This window comes from Silene latifolia, chromosome 3 (assembly GCF_048544455.1).
Source record: "Silene latifolia isolate original U9 population chromosome 3, ASM4854445v1, whole genome shotgun sequence".
NCBI lineage: Eukaryota > Viridiplantae > Streptophyta > Magnoliopsida > Caryophyllales > Caryophyllaceae > Silene > Silene latifolia.
Window position 1 is genome coordinate 34490702 of NC_133528.1, and position 18206 is coordinate 34508907.

The 18206-nt window shown below is 40.4% G+C and overlaps 1 protein-coding gene across 1 annotated transcript; it reads right to left on the reverse strand.

Moving 5' to 3' along the window:
- Positions 1–1230: 1230 nt before the first annotated feature.
- LOC141646038 (PHD finger protein MALE MEIOCYTE DEATH 1) lies at positions 1231–5150 on the reverse strand. The gene is made up of 3 exons (XM_074454136.1): positions 4664–5150; positions 3305–3548; positions 1231–3195 (listed from the first exon to the last, which is right to left on the reverse strand). The coding sequence occupies exons 1-3, from the start codon at positions 4956–4958 to the stop codon at positions 1668–1670; spliced, it is 2067 nt and encodes a 688-aa protein (XP_074310237.1). The 5' UTR covers positions 4959–5150; the 3' UTR covers positions 1231–1667.
- Positions 5151–18206: the final 13056 nt, after the last annotated feature.

Consider the following 18206-nt stretch of genomic DNA (forward strand, 5'->3'; position numbering starts at 1 on the left):
GAATTAAATAGGAAAATGTTAATAATGGTGAGTATTTAGTAATATGAAGAGGTTTAATTAATTCCTTAACATGTTTTAATACAAAAATTTCAATTAAATTTCAATTTTAATTATAAATTATGAAATTTATTAACATGTTTTATTACGAAAATTTCAATTAAAATGTCAATATTAATTATAAATTATGAAATTTGTTGTAAATTTGTAAGGGTTATATAAATTTTGGAAGACAATAATATACAAAATTAATTTAAGAATAATGATAATATCCTTTAATATTATAGATATAAGTGAATTAAATTAATTTATAGATAAATGATTTAAATTAATGTCATGTAATAATAAATTGATAATCCATGTCACATTAATTCGCTATGTCACATTAAAAATATGCAACATCACATTTAAATATGCCACGTCACTTTAAATTTTAATCTAGGTGGCTTTTTGGATCCTACGTGGCTTTGTCTAGGTGGCGTTTATTTGTCATTTTAGGGTAGCCTTTTAATTATATTTTATAGATTTGAATTTCTAGGTTTTTCCACTTTATCTTTAATCAAGCATTTTCACAATAATGTATAAAACTAATTTTTCACTCATATTTACTATTGGATTTATGATTGTCAACAAAAACCATTTGTGTTCTACTTTATTCTCACTCTAATACTCCGAGAGTCAAGAGTCTATGACAAATTGACAATGCTTAGACTTAACTTGAGTATGGCCGTATGGGGATTGGGACTTAGGAGTGTAAGGAGACTCGAGAGTTGACCAAACGAACTTCAAGAAATAACTATTTTCATATTATCGTTTTTAAAATAATTAACTTTTGATAAACTATTCGTCATATCATTGAAGTCAAATGGGGACAATATAAATGGGATGGAGGGAGTACTAAACATGATTAGTTTGCTGAAATAGAAAACTAGTTTGCTCCATCCCACTGATCTGATTAGTTGAAAGAAGTACTACAAATAAAAGCAATGAAACATAGCACAAGTAAGAAAAAACCAAAGGCTTCAGAATGCTGCTCACCAGATTGATATCTATGAACAAATACAGCCTGGTTGAGCGAAGTCATTCACAATTTAGTCATACAGCCATACAGCCACACAGGCCGCCATGAAACTCAAAGCGGTTTAATGCCAGGGCACATTCCATAAATCATACCACTGATGATTCATGTAGACTGTAGTGTCATATATAGGCAGGGAACGAACCTTCACAGGATGAGCATGGTTTTTGAATTTTATTCACTGATGATACAACAACCGAATCTACAAGTAGCTGAGTATTTGCCTTTACAAAAAACGGTTGTAGTCTTACTTACAGAAGAATGATCACCTACCAAATCTCTAATTCTATAACAGTTAAATCTCAGTCATGCTCACTCACTGTATGTCTTCAGAACAAGAGTATTCTATTATGATTTCCTGTGCATCATCTGTTGACTTATTTATGTCGACCATCAGAAATTGGAACAAGAGTATTCTATTATGATTTCCTGTGCTTCACTAATTCACTCTGAGACTTGAGCTTCATGAGTAACTGCGGTTAGGAGCATGACTGAGATTTAACTGTTGCTGAACACTCTATGCAGCTGAACTATGAAAATATTAAAGCACCAGTCAGACAGATAAATGTGTACACTACTGACAGCAAGACTGTTAGGCATAAAGTGCTCTCCAAGGTTCTTCAAAATCTGGTTGCACAAGCGTATCTTGGGAGCTATCGAGAAAAGAGACAGTCTCAATTCTAGCAGGCATCAAAGAATTGCAGCACACCTGGCAAACAAACAGTGGTGGGACTGCATCTGAGTCATGTATGCCACTGCACCGTGTGTGCTGCCAAACCTCACATATGTCACACGATACCATTCGCTCTCCATCATCATCGGTTGCACCACAAGGGCATTTAACAGTCCAATTATCTGGCCCAGCCTCATACCTAAACTCAGATTTTAAGTCAAGCCCAGTTCCTCTAATCCAAAGTTCGGTGCCTGACTCAATTGTGCCAAATACAGCCTCTTCATCAATGAGACAGTCTAACCTCTCTATATCAGTTACGTTATAATGTTCCATAATGCAGTATGTGTCCCGTAAACCATGTTGGGATTCAACCTTTAAGTCGCCAAATGATGCATACAGTGGCAAAACGATTAATTCCCCAGGAGAAAGCTTCCTAGACAATTCCATGCCTAGCTCACATGAGGTTGGTAGGACCCGGCATATGAACCTTAGCAATTGATCGTTATCATCTACAAATGGCCATTCCTTGACCAAATGCTTGCTGTCTAGTATCACTCGAACAGACAACCCGGAAATATCCAAGTCAGGCTGATTTTGCACCACTTGTTTGTATACGAGATAGACATCTTGTAAAATGTCTGACTGAGGCACTGAACAAGGCTCAGGAATAGGTTCAGCTGGTAGTGAACAGTCTGTGTGCAATAATTTCCCTGATTTTTCACTCGTCTTTTGAATGGTGTACTCTAAGACCTTGTTGGTGGTGTTGTTATGTCGCCTAATTATGTACTTCCCGACAATGACGTTGTTCATTGACTTGAGGACATAGTCAAGAAGTCCTGTATCACCAATGTGGGCCCTAGCTGCATCTCGCACTTCCTGCCGGGTCATTCCAGTCCTACGTAACTTGCTGGTCTCACTATGCTCCTTCAAAGCATCAACAATGACTCCGGCTGTGTACTCCAGCCTCCTCTTTGGCCACCTAGAATCCATTGTGGCGATCACAGAGGCGAAGTTTCTCAATTTTGTAGGTTTGCCTTTAGTAGACGGTCTTGTTTTCGGAAGTTGGCTGGCCATAGATGTTTTAACAGGCTTGATCGTCAGAGTACGCACTGCTGTTTTGGGTTTAGCAGGAGTTTGAGAGTTTAGAACGAGCATGAAGCGAAGGAAGTCCCTTAATGTGATGAGACGGGTGTCACTCAAATTGCAGTAGGAGGATATGATACGCTTCACTTCAAGGTTTTCTTTTGGTAGACTCGAAACCCAGTCATCAAGCTCAAGAGAACTAAGAATCTCTACTGCTCTCTGATAATGGTGAGGCTGAACACCAAAGCATCCATGGGAGAACTTGTATCCCCATCTTCCAAACCATGGTTGGCCATATGCAATGCCATGTAGGAGACGAAGTTCCATCGACCTCTTTTTTGATGTATCCACTACAGTGATCCTCCTGTCAAAGATAATTATGCAATACATCAGAGAAAAGTACACCAATAACAAGTGGAAAAAACATAATCAAACTCATGAAAGAAAACCAGTCAGTTTGGTTTACCGTTTACCTTGCATGAAGGTTTGTGCATATACGATCCCATAGATCCATGACCTCCCTTCCATAGACATATTTGGAGCCACCATCAATTCCATTGATACAGAGGAGATGGCCAAAGCCATTGCAATGAATTACACCATGCAAGAGATGCGTCTGAATGTCGAAGACGTCAGAGTTGAGAGGCTTATTCCACTCAGTATCCAGAGGAATTATGATATGGTATTTTCTCTTGGACATATAGTGATGACTCCATCCTAATAAAACAACAATCAGAAGCAAATAACAAATGTAGTAAGCAATTAATTAGAAACAGTAGATTAACTGTGTATTCGAGTTTTTATTGATTCAGCATATTACTAGATAAGAGCTAAACTGAAAGTATGTGGCTTACACAAGTAAGCAAAGCATATTATCTGATTTTCTAACTTACATCCATACTATATCTCATGAATGTACAGCAAAAATAGAGGATCGTCCAAAATTGGGTGTCACTGTCACGGCATGAATCAAATCAGCATTTATTTATGCACACTTTAGAATGAACTAACAGTTAAACGTGGTTTCCGTATCTCAGGTCCAGAATTGATTCAAGATCGATAGTTACAATACACAACTTGTTAGGATGGTTGTATGCTCATGAATAATACTAACAGCAAACTGGTGCTGTATGGAATAAATGCAGATGAGTGATGACAGATGCTACTTGTGTGGTCAGTCCAACAGAGGAATATACATAACAGATAAATTCATCCCATAAAAAGGGGAAGAAGTACCTAAAGCTGATTAAATCAGAAGAAGAGGAAGAACCCATGTCAGAAGATGCAGAATTAACCACAATTCTAAGGGATGAATGAACATGCTAGCTTCTTGGTTGAAGCGTCAAATGAAATCATGTTTCTATTTGATCATCATGTTACAGTTGCTAATTCCCGGCCTTTTAATATCAAATGAGCAGCTTTTCTTAGATTCCCAAGAATGAAAACACTGAAATTCCCAACAATCATGTCCAACAGTCCAAGACAGATCAAAACCCACAAACATATGATATAACCCAACTAACTCTATACATTAAAACCGTAACTTTCTCGACATCGTAATCACATACACAATGTCTTAATCCGGCTCAAAACATGATAACAAATTTCCAAATTTAAGCTGCATTCAAATCAACCTAAAAGATAATCTTAAAGCTTGTATCACAAGATTAACAACAGACAATAAATCAGTACAGGTAAATCAATTATGTAACATAAAATAAGCTGAATCAATTTCAAACAACAAGAATGACATCAAAGAAACACAATTTACATAAAAGAAAAACTACCCTTTTCACAAAAGAAAAGAAATTAAGCAAGAAATCGAGAATTACCCGAGCAACGACATTGATCACAGAAGGGTTGATCAGAGAACTTGACATTTTCTTCAATGATGTAGAGAGGAATAACAATGCCTTTTCCATCTTGAACTAGTAATGTGCACCAAACCGGCATTGATTCGATACTATAATCTTCAACATCAGTGCATTCTTGGATGAACAATCGAATATTATCACGGAAAGCTCCGGAAGGTTGAATTGGGCATCCTGGATCACAAAAGGTGTTCATTGAGTACAATTTTGGAGCTTTGTTTCTCCTTCTACATGCTTGTAATATAGGAAGCGACATTTTTAATCTTTTAATTCTTTATGGTTACAATTTGAGATCAGCAGCAGAAGAAGAAGAAGAAGAAGAAGAAGAAGAAGAAGAAAAAGGAGTGAAATATTGAAGCGGGAAGCAGTGAATGGAGTTAGTTAGAGTTGGGGTGTTTGTTTTTTTCTGTTAGAGAAATATTCTGTTGGTTTTGACGGTTATGTACTTATACTTGTGAGTTAGATTATGACGGTTTTGTGCAGGAGTGGGCAAAATCTAGTCCAGATCGGAAAAATGGACTGGTCCGCATTGGAATCTATCGGATCAGAACCGGAATTGAAGATTCCGGTCCGGTCTCTGTTCCAACATTTTTTACGATTTTGGTTTCCGGTCCGGTCCTAGACCGGTTTTTCTTGTCAGGACCGGTTTGGAGCAGAAAGACGGGAATTATTGTTATTTGATATTTCTTCGTTTTTGTTTTGATCCGGTCCAATGGATCAGAATTTTTGGACCGGAATTTGATAAGGTGGATGTAAAGACAAATTCCAATACAAATTCCGGTCCGGTCTTGAACCGAAATTTTCCCAATCCGAAAGTTTTGTAATCCGGTCCAGTCTCGGTCCATGTTTTTTTGCGATTCTGATTCCGGTTCTTAATCTGGTCTGACCCGGCTTTAGACCTGTGCATGCTGTTTTTTTTTCTCGAGTGGTTTTAAAGTGAGCCTCATGAGCAAATTTGGTGTCTTGATGGATTTTGAAATCAATTAGCCACCTAAGAACTACCATTTCTCGTAATTTTACCGGCAAATATAACCGGTATCTTTTATATGCTTATACACTTCAACAAGAGTTAGTTAGATTTGAAAGAGGAAAATATTAAGACTTGTTATCCTTATGGATCATGAGCTCAAAATGAAGTGTGTTATTTTTAAGACTTACTTTAGGTTTTTATGTTTTTCCACTTTAATAAGTCTTGCATGTGACCGTCTTTTCAAAAAAACTTCTCAGTTTTCACGCCACTTACTCTCCCACTTGCAAAGTTGCAGCCAGTAAGTGGATTATACATTTGATGTAGTACATCAGATGGTATAGTTTTTGAGCATTACGATAAAGATTTTGAGTTTTAATCTAAAATTTTTGAGTTTTATTTTGAAGTTTTTGAGTTTATTTACTTAAACTTTAATCTCAAAAAATTACATTATAACTAAAAAAAGTTACATATAAGCTCAAAAAAATTTGATTTTTGACATCATAAACCTAAAATGTAATTTATAAACTCTATAGTACTCGAAAAAAATACACAAAAACTCAAAAAATCATTAAGTATGATGTAGTACATCCGATGTACAATCCTTTTTCTCAGTTGCAGCTTGTGTGAGGTCTTTTTGAAATAATAAAAAGTTTCCCACCCTCAATGAGAATTTGCTTTTCCACTCTATCCTTAATCAAGCATTTTCACAATTAATATATAAAACCTAATTTTTCACTCATTTACTATTCATAATTCTCAACAAAAACATTTGTGTTCTAGTTTATTCTCACTCTTACATTCCAATTAGAGCTTAGACAGTGCTTAGACCTCAACTTGACTACGGGGATTGGGACTTAGGAGTCTGGGGAGACTCGAGTGTTGACCAACCCAACTTCAAGAAATAGCTTTATTAATTCCACAAGTTTTTGCGTAAGATGGTAATATTTGTCTCAAACTTAAAACGGGTCAAGTAAAGTAGATAACACAGAAAAAGAGTGTTTAGGAACTAACAAAAAGTTGTAATATGGGTATATGCAAGTAGGACGATATTTGACTCACTTTATCTCAAAACGGATATTATTGTCTAAAAAGAGACTTACTTTGTTAATTTTGCTTTTTGATTTTCTTATTGTTATATATAGCGGTCTTATCATCTTACATTATTATAAAATGAAGTATTCCATAACTAATCTTAACCACTAAGCCATTTGTACGGTTATTTTGTTAGTCTGTTGTACACTATTTACTAAAAAAATCGTTTTACACAAAACTAATTGATTTATGATTTAGAAGTAGAGTAAGCCTTAAGGGTTAAAAAATTGATGAAAGAGAAAAAAGCAAAAACATACGGAGTAGAACTACAGAAGACCGTTATTTGAGAAGTTTCGTGTAAGTAAATGGTAAAAAAATTAAGGTTATTTAACAAGAATACTCCAAATTATTGGTCACCTTCTCAAAATACTCTGACCTTCAAATTAACTCAGAATAAATCATGGGCACCAGCGGGGGAGGTAGCTCTGCGGGGATTACTTGTTTTGGCTACGGAAAGACAGGACACAAAAGGTTTGAATGCCGATCATCTGGGGTGAATCAGTCTGGTGGATACAGGGCACCTATGTCTGGGTTCAATGGCTCTCGTTCGATGGGGTCTGGGTATAACAGTTATCGCACACCTATGTCTGGCTATGGGGGAGGTGCGAGGTCTGGAGCTAGTAATGTGATTTACTGGGAAGCTACAACAACTACCGAACCGTAACCCAGAGTCGGCAGAGTGGGAGTACCAACTTTCGAGAGGATCGCAAATGAGGGGAACAAACAACTGGAGCAGCTTCTTCAAGTCGAGTGGGGCTAAGTCCGATTTGCAAGCTCTTTGCCATGGGCAAGGAGGCAGCTAAGAATGACGCTCATGTGGTGACTGGTACATTTCCTGTTAACTCTAAACCCACCTTTGTGTTGTTTGATTCCGGAGCTACACATTCCTTTATATCTGCGGAACATGCTAGAGTCTTGAACCTTAAGTCATATGATAGAATTGTTGATTCGGTAGTTGTACCTTCGGGGGAGTCGGTGTCTTGTGATAGAGTCTACACTGGGGTACCAATCCAGATCGGGGAGGTTGTGTTTCACTGTGACCTTATAGAGTTTCCATTGGGGGGTTTTTAGGTGATTCTGGGGATGGACTGGTTAGGGAAATACAAAGCTTTTATCGATTGCTATCAGAAGAAAATCTCATTGAGGGGACCTAAGGGAGCTAGGGTGTCTTATAAGGGGTATGTGGTCAAGCCAAGAGTCAAATTCATATCTGTTAACACCCTAAAGTCAAGTCTGAGGAAAGGGGATCAGTTGATCTTGTGTCAGATGTGGGATAGTGAGTCGGAGACTCCTAAGGTGTCTGAGATTCCAGTGGTGAGGGAGTTCGAGAGAGTATTTCCGGAGGACATTCCAGGGTTACCACCGAGAAGAGAAGTGGACTTTTCCATTGATCTGAAGCCGGGCACAGGGCCGATTTCTAAACCACCTTACCGTATGGGACCAAAGGAGATGGAGGAATTGAAGAAGCAGTTGGATGAGCTAGCAGAGAAAGGTTACATACGGCCTAGTGTTTCACCTTGGGGAGCACCAGTGTTGTTTGTCAAGAAGAAAGATGGAAGCTTGAGACTTTGCGTGGATTACCGTGAGTTGAACAATGTGACCATCAAGAACCGTTATCCTTTGCCAAGGATCGATGATTTGTTCGATCAATTAAGTGGAGCCGGAGTTTTTCTAAGATCGATCCGAGGTCGGGTTATCACCGATTGAGGATTAAGAACGAAGATATACCTAAGACCGCTTCGAACCGGTATGGGCACTATGAGTTCGTGGTCATGCCATTCGGGTTGACTAATGCCGGCAGATGTTCATGGACTTGATGAATCGAGTGTTCAGTCCTTACCTGGACAAGTTCGTGGTTGTGTTCATCGATGATATCCTGGTGTACTTCAAGAACGAGGAAGAACATGAGGAACATTTGAGGTTAGTATCGAAAACCTTGGAGGATAACCAGCTATATGCCAAGCTGAGCAAGTGCGAGTTCTGGTTGAAGGAAGTTGCTTTTCTGGGGCATGTGATTTCCAAGGAAGGGGTGTCGGTTGATCCTAGTAAGATTGAGGCAGTGACAAGATGATGAGTCCTAAGAATGTGGGTGAGATCCGAAGCTTCTTGGGGCTAGCAGGTTATTATCGAAGATTTGTCAAGGACTTCTCAAAGATCGCAAAGCCATTGACGTCATTGATGCGGAAGGAGAACAGGTTTGTTTGGGATGAGAGTTGTGAGGAGGCGTTTCTAACCCTCAAAGAACGTCTCACTACAGCTCCTATCCTTGCACTACCAGATGGGAATGATAATTTCGAGGTGTATACTGATGCTTCCAAGAAGGGTCTGGGGTGCGTATTGATGCAGAACGGGAAGGTAATCGCTTACGCTTCTCGACAATTGAAGACCTATGAGGAGAATTACCCTACTCATGATCTAGAGTTGGGGGCAGTGGTGTTTGCGCTTAAACTATGGCGACATTATCTTTATGGAGCTACCTTCAAAGTGTTTTCCGATCACAAGAGCTTAAAATACATTTACACACAAAAGGAGTTGAACATGAGACAGAGGAGATGGATCGAATTGATTGGCGATTATGACATGGAGATACTTTATCATGAGGGGAAGGCGAATGTCGTAGCTGATGCTTTGAGCAGGAAATCCATCCATGCTTTGAGCAGTGCCAGATCTAGGGTGAGGATGCATAATGAGCTGCGAGAGATGGGAATCCACATGATCCGAAAGGGAGAGACTCTTGGGGACTTGACCGTTGAGCCGGAGTTATATGAGGAGATCCGAGAGTTACTGGGAAGCCGATGCTAGAATTCGAAGTGGCGCAGTGCAGAGAACAGCAGAAGCTGGGGTTGATTCCGAGTTTGGTATCCATACTGATGGTAGTCTGAGGTTTGGAGGACGGTGGTGTGTTCCGGATAATGAGGAGCTGAAGAGGAAGATTCTTACTGAGGCACATGCTACACCATACTCAGTTCATCCTGGGGGAGATAAGCTGTACAAGGACCTCAAGAAGACTTTTTGGTGGCCGAATATGAAGAGGGAAGTTGCTGAGTTCGTAGCTCGATGCTTGACGTGCCAGAGAGTGAAGGGTGAACATAAGAGACCGCAAGGGAAGGTTCAACAATTAGATGTGCCAGAGTGGAAGTGGGAGAGTATTTCCATGGATTTCATTGTTGGGTTGCCTCGAACTCAGAGAGGTAACAATATGATTTGGGTGATCGTGGATAGGCTAACCAAGTCGGTTCACTTTATTCCCATGAAGGATACTTGGAGTAAAGCTGAGTTGGCCAAGGCTTATGTTCAGTATGTGGTGAAGCTGGGTTTCTATCCAAATTCTGGCAGGAGTTGCAGTCATTAATGGGTACTCAGTTAAAGATGAGCACCGCTTTTCATCCAGCTACAGATGGTCAGACAGAGAGGACTATTCAGACACTCGAGGACATGTTGAGGGCTTGTGTTTTGGAGTTCGGTGGGTCTTGGGAGGATAGACTGGGGTTGATTGAGTTTTCATACAACAACAGTTATCACGCTAGTATTGGGATGGCTCCATTTGAGGCTCTATATGGCGGGGAAGTGTAGGAGTCTGTGTGTTGGGATGATCGAGCGATGCGGTAGTTTTGGGACCAGAGATGATTCGGAAGATGGTTGAGCGGTGCGAGATCATTCGACGAGAAGATGAGGGCTGCCCAGGACCGGCAGAAGAGCTATGCTGACGCTAGGAGAAGCGACATTTCTTTCAAGGTGGGAGAGAAAGTACTTCTTAGAGTGTCTCCGATGAAGGGAGTGATGAGATTCGGGAAGCGGGGGAAGTTGAGCCAGAAGTTCATTGGGCCATATGAGATCTTGGATAGAGTTGGAGAGGTGGCATATCGGCTAGCCCTACCACCAGCTTTAGCCAGGGTGCATAATGTCTTCCATGTTTCTCAGTTGCGGAGGTATTTGAGTGACCCTTTGCATATTTTGAGCCATGATGTGGTCGAGGTGGACGAGCAGTTGACCTACATCGAGACACCTAAGGAGATTTTGGACAGGAAAGTTAGAAAGACCAGGCACGGAGAGACTGCATTAGTGAAGGTGTTGTGGACTAATCATAAGGCAAAGGAGGCTACCTGGGAAACCGAGGCCGCAATGAGAGAGAGTTATCCACATCTGTTCACTTGAGGTAAGTTACGGGACGTAACTTTCTTTTTAGGAGGGTAGAATGTAACATTTCGTGTTTATTTAGTCTAGTTGTGTGTTTGACTGTGTTAGTTATACGGGATGTCTTTTATATTCGGATGACATGTTTGGTATGGGAGCGAACTTCGGGACGAAGTTCATTTTAAGAGGGGAATACTGTAATACCCCGTATTTTATTATCGATTGAGCGAGATATTATTATTTAGTAGTATCGTAAAAGTAATTAAATCATGTTATTATAGTAATGGTAAAAGCGTAAAGGTAATTAATTGATTCATATTGTAAGATGAGTCGGGTTTATAGTTTTAGGTGGCATGTTGGGTCAAGATGTTATAACCCCATTTACCCACTTACCCATTTACCATTTTACCACTCACCAAAACCCTAAAACCAAACCCTAAATCAACCTTAAAACCTAATCCCCTCCCTACCGTCATTTTTACACATCATCATCATCAAACCTCTTTTCCTCCACGCCGCAAGCCTCAATTACGCCAACAACGAGCGCACGCCGGTGAGTGTGGAGGGAGTAGGGTCGGCCGTGAGTCTAGGGAAGTCGTTGCTGGTGGACGAGGGTGGTCGTACTTGCCGGAATAGCGCAGATCGACGGCCGTCGTAGGTAAGGTCCCCCTGTTTTTCATTTACATCACGCTAGTTTGATCTGGGTTGTACGTCGTTTAGGGGCTGTTATAGCAGTCGTCGGGGTGAGGGATGTGTTGCTGGTTGTGAGTCGAGTCGTGTGGTGGTAGGTTGAGTGGTTGTCGTCGCTGTTGGTGGTTGCAGTGGTGGCGATCAGGCGCCGGGGTTGATATGGGTGGTTCTGTTTCATTTCAGACATAGGATAATGGGGTGGCACCACCGTGGACTCGGGGGAGGTCGAATCGGTGGTGCCACGTGTGTCAGAGTCGCCGTTCGACGGTGGTGTCAAGGGTGGTGGTTAGGCGAGGTGGCAGGGATGTGTCGTGGTGGCAGACGAGTCAGAAATGGGCCTGTTGTGGCGTTTTGTGGCGGCAGAGTTGCAGACAGAGGGTGTTGGTGGTGGTGGTTCTGACCACCGGCGTGGGTCGACCACGTTGGTGGTGGTTGGAGGTGACCAGGCCAGACCTGGTGTCAGGCCTGGTGGTCGGCGGTGAGGGCTGGTGGTTGTTGGAGGGAGTTGTGTCGGGTTGAAGGGGGTGCGTTTGTGTGTCGGGTTGAGTTTATTGTTTTGGGTATTTTTGTTACGGTTTCTATTTTTAGTAAGTCGGACAATATGTACATTATTATTATTTCTATTATTAGTTTTAGTTATTAAGTCGATATTAAGTAGCGATGACGGAATCATATATTTAGGCTTTGAGTCGGGATTCTATTTCGGGAAAGTTACTATTTTTAGTAACCTGTTATTTTTAGTAAGTTGTTATTTTTGGAAACTTCCCATTTTAGGAAACTTTCTATTTTGGGTAACTTACATTTTTAGTAACTTCTAATTTGGGAAAGTTTCTACTTATAGTGACTCTTGAGTATGGGAACGAGAATAGTTAAGTGAATTAATTATGTTATGTATATGTTTAGGTGGCGAGTTTCGGGTGGAGTACTTCTGATCTGCAGTTAGCTTATTACCGCTATTTGAGGTAGGGGAATACACTGGACTTGATATAGTACTATGTGACTGGATTGACTGAATCGGTGATTTACATGTTATAATATGATTGTCTGATTTAATTCCGTTAAGTATTATCGTTGAACTGTTTTAATATGTTATTGCATCGGAGTTGGTGGAGGTGGAGGTGAGTATGGTGTGGTGATAAGGCCCAGGCGGGTTCTGCAGGACTTGCCCTGGTGTCCTCAGCTGCGTGCTGGCAGATCGGCTACGGTCGATGTATAGTCTACCGGGGATCGGTATGGCTGGGTTGTCCGGGTTATGAGTTGTGATGGCGGTGGTGGTGATGGAGGAGCATGTGTATTATGTTGCTGTTTTATCAGATTACCTACTCGGCCTTCGGTGACCGACCGTGTATTCGTGTACGCCTGTGATGATCCAATTATTGGTGAGCAGATTGACAGGTATTTCAGAGACTGATAGGAGCTGGCCGGGAAGAGAGCTTGGATGACTGACTTAGTGCCTAGCCCACCTTAGTCTTATTAGTAGTTTTATCAGACTTTATCTTTTGGTCGTATTTTGAGACTTTGTTTTATTTCCAGTTGTAATCTCACTATAAACATTTTAATAAAGTACTGTGTTTTCTTCCCTTTGTTATCTACTGCCTCGGGTTTCCGAGATGGTAACACTGTCATTTATCTGAGGAGTCCTAGTTCAGGCCCTTAAATAAATGGGGGTGTTACATAATGCATGTAATATATCGGTGGTTAAGGGACCTAAAAGCATTTTTACCTGATTTTACAGGTTAAAAATTACCCGAGTATAATATGAGAAGGAGATGCATATAGTACGCTTTATTCTGAGTTAAATTAAAGTTCAAAGTATTTTGAGAAGATGACTAATAGTTTGGAGTATTCTTGTTAAATAACCCAACAAATTTCGCACAAGAATTTGTGTCAGAAGTTCTAATACAAGAATATGTTTGTTCATTTATAAATATCTCTCTTTGAGCTCGCAATCCCGGCCGCTTAAGTGCTTAGTTTGCAGTTGATCTATATACAATCCATCTACGTCCAAGTGTCATACAAAAGTACATAACTGATCCCGTCACTAAAATCTTAATGTGAATATGCACATATGAGAACACTCACGTACGTGGTGTATAAAAAAATCAGTAAATTCGCTTGTGACCGTCTTTTTATAAAGACCTCTCATAAGTCACAACCCTTTCCCCAACCGCACCCCTGCTTGCTCTCCCACTTGGAGCTTGTGAGAGGTCCTTTTGAAATGATGAAAAGTATCCGTCTCCAATGAGAATTTGTGATAAAAAAAAAATAGCAGCCTTAAATAGAATCAATGAATATCTTCTTGAAATCTGTACAAATCACTTCCTCAGTATTATTTTAACAACAAATAATTCAATGTACTGGTTGAGAAAACAATGACTACACAAAATTACAAACGGCTTCTTCAGTGGTGTTCTGAATATCAAGGAATGAGCTATCAGCTATATCACAGTATCACACCAGAAAATAACGAGTGGTAGTGGTAAATTGGGCAGTGACATCGCACAGATAGTCCGATACTGCTTACCAAACCTTTTGAAACTCCAGCATTGCATTATTAACAGCAATAATATTAGCAATAATATTACAGCAAAGCAACCTCCTCAAATCAAGGCTAATTGATTACATACATATTGTAAATATATAAAAGATCATATTGTGATAGCTGTATAGGCTCCTGCCCTTATATAACCCCATGTATACTCCTATATATATTGAATAGCTTCATAGCAATAATAATCATCTAACGTTTATTCACACAATTTCCAAGTCTTATATGGTATCGAGAGACCTTCATCGATCCACACTCAACCTTGCTTCCGCAACCACTCAAATGCACCACATACTTGCTTCTGCAACCATCGTTCACCATGACAAACACCAACCCACCTCCAACCAAAACACCCCGTCTGCCAACCCCATCTACCATGGCCACAACCACAACTATGGTCACCAACGACACCACAATCAGCCACCAATACCAACCTCCATCCATCCACCCAAAACCCCGTCTGCATCTAACCAAAACGATGCAGCCACCACCACTCACAACCAACCTACATCCAATCATCCACACCAAGGTGAACCACATGCTCACCTCGCAACCCATGGAACTGTGGGGTAATATCCGTATAATACCCTTAAAATATAGGACTATAACGCAAATTTTATATGTAATTATTGTCATAAAACGAAAATGCAATAGAAACGATAAAGGTAAAGAAATAACCTCGGGTCTTTTGAGATGCGGCCTAAGAACAGAAATCAAAGTAGATTTCCTCCTAATCGATACACCCAAGACCGTCTGAGACTATGCCCTTGTGCTAGAAATGTATTCTCTAATTGCCTTGCAATATTGAGAGAATTGATGTGTGAGTTTTTCTTAGATGTGAGATCTGAATTTTGAGAGGTAATGTTCTCAAAACCCTAATTATTTTGCACAAATGAAGTGATTAGGTTACAAAGAGGAGAAGCTCTCCTTTTTGTTCCTTTCATTCGGCCAAACCGAGATCCACATGGGGAAGTGGGCTTCCACTTCCTCTTAATTTTAACTCGAGGTCCGACTCGAAATTGCTAAATGTATATGACGGGTTTTATTATAAATCGTCATCGGTTATCGGCTATTAAAATATCAACTAATAACACGGATTAGTTGAAATATTAATACATGTCCGACAAAGACAATATTGTATAATTAATTCAATATACATTAATTAAATATAACCGTTTATATTTAATTTACGAATCAACTGTTTAATTCGCCTTAGCCAATTTTATTTAATCCGTATTAAATAAAATATCTCAACATCGCATTTTGACTAATTATTAGTCAAATAACTCTGACTAATCGCTTAGTCAATTTTTGGCATCAACATGACTGTATTTTCATACCGTCACATCTCTCAAACGTATCCTATAGGTGTGACTTTTAGGGACCAGTTGATCACCGCCATCTGTATGACAATAACGTCAAACTTATCTAGCAAGCCAACCGTTATTGATAAACGTGGACCAACTGATTATAATACAAAAGTATACCCTTTGATCCTTTTAGAGATTTATAAGTCCTTGCACTAACTGTAAAGGACACCAGCCCCAACAAGCTCCCACTTGTCCGTACAAGTGTATGTGCAATGACGTTATCCGCACTAACTGGAGGACACAGCTCCAACAAACTCCCACTTGTCCGTACAAGTGTATGTGCGATAACCGATTCTCATATTCATTTAAAATTTCTCCCACTCAATGTAAAACAATTTGCAAATCCGGATCCGCAAAGGTCGTATTTTACAATCGATCTGTATCTAGAGTGGTTTCCCCGACTAGAGAGTAACTCAACTGATAAAACGAATTCGTATTCGAGCATGGCCATGCATTTCGATTCTGACTCCTCGAGTGGCCCCGAGAAATATCGAGTACCGATAAAGGCTGAATATTTCCTTCAACTCGACTCCTTCCGAACTAAGCACAAAGCATGAAATGACCGAAAAAATCTACTTGGCCCCCTGTTACGGATGACCGTGAGAAAGAAACCAAAGTCACCCAAAATCTGCCTTAATCTCAAGAGACAGTCGATAGTCAAAAGAATCGACTCTTAGGATCACCATGGAGGTCCTATCCACGACCTGGCACAGAATGTTATAAAACATTTAGGACTCCACGTCGATGTCACAATTGTGTCCTACGAGATATCCGTATAACTCGCCTCTGTGATTGGTCAGTCAAACGTTTGACTTATGGCTCGTTGAACCCACCATCAACCAACGTCACAAAATAATTACCTTGAGTTATCAGCTCACGTGGGCAATTAAGGACTAAAATTATAATGTTTGTTCAGTTCACTTTGTGGTGTTCAAAATTGTCGTACAATTCCACATGAAAAACAAAATATATAAATATCAAAACGATGATGTCGTATAGAGTACACAAGAAAATGAATCTAATCCATAAAAGAGTACTACAACTCAGGAACACGTTTAATTCCCATGGAATTAACATGCCCTTCATGCTTATCTTGTCGTAATGGTTTAGTGAGAGGATCTGCTATATTATCATGTGTAGCAATCTTTTCTATCACTACTTCCTTTTGCTCCACGTAATCTCGGATTAGATGAGCTTTCCGTTGTACATGTCTAGACGCGACATAGTACTCGGACTCGATCGTAGAATCTCTTTGTAACACTTTGTTTGGAACTCTTCCACCGATCGTAGCGCCATTAAGAGTAAAAACGAATCCAGACTGAGATTTTGAGTCATCTCGATCCATAAGTCAATGCCCAATCTTTAGTCCTCCGTAGGTACTTAAGAATGTTCTTGACAACCATCCAATGTGATACACCTGGATGCTGTTGGAATCGACTTGTCATACTCAATGCATATGCCACGTCGGGACGTGTGCATATCATGGCATACATGATTGATCCTATAGCTGAGGCATAAGGAATCCGTGTCATGCGCTCTTTCTCTTCCGGTGTCTCTGGTGCCTGAGACTTGCTCAAAAGCACCCCTGGAGCCATAAGAAGAAACCCCTTTTGGAGTTAGTCATGCTGAATCTCTCTAGGATCTTGTCTATGTAAGACTCCTGACTGAGAGATAACATCCGACGTGATCTATCTCGATAGATACGGATGCCCAAAATTCTTTGTGCCTCACCCAGATCTTTCATCTGGAAATGGTTCTTCAACCATACTTTTACCGAAGTTAAGAGAGGTATGTCATTCCCAATCAGGAGTATGTCCTCGACATACAATATTAGGAAGACAATCTTTCTCCCACTTGACTTGATATATAGACATGGTTCCTCGACTGATCGAGTAAATCCATTGTCTTTTATCACTTGGTCGAAACGATGATTCCAACTCCTAGAAGCTTGCTTAAGTCCATAAATGGAGTCCACCTCGGATTTCATGGCCTCAAGCCAAAGCTTTGAGTCGGAACTAGTCATGGCACCTTTATAGGTTGCGGGTTCACTACTCGTTAAGAGTAGAATGTCATCTATGTCATGTTCCTCGACCATACCAATGTATCTGTCCGGAGGAATAGAGACTCTACCCGACCTCCTAGGTTCCCCAGGAATATTAACCGCAGCCGGGATTGAAGGAACTGGTTCCTCCAATGGTTGCTCGGTACTTGGTTCTGGAATCTCCGACAGGTCGAAGGTTCTATCACTCTTTGCATTCTCGAGAAACTCCTTCTTTAAGAATGTCGCACTAGCCGCAACAAATACACGTTGTTCGGTTGGCGAATAGAAGTAATGACCAAGTGTTCCTTTAGGATAACCTATAAAGTATGTCTTGACCGATCGCGGGCCGAGCTTATCCTCGTGTCTCCACTTGACATAAGCCTCGCAGCCCCAAACCCGTATAAAGGACAAGTCAGGGACCGTTCCCTTCCATAGTTCATATGGAGTCTTGTCAACAGCTTTAGACGGACTTCGGTTAAGTATTAGAGCAAAGGTGACAGTAAGAGCATAACCCTATAATGAATCGTAATACCGTGTGACTCATCATAGATCGAACCATATCAAGTAGTGTTCGATTTCTCCGTTCGGACACACCATTCAACTGAGGTGTTCCAGGTGGAGTTAACTGTAAGGCAATCCCACAGTCTTTAAAGTGTTGA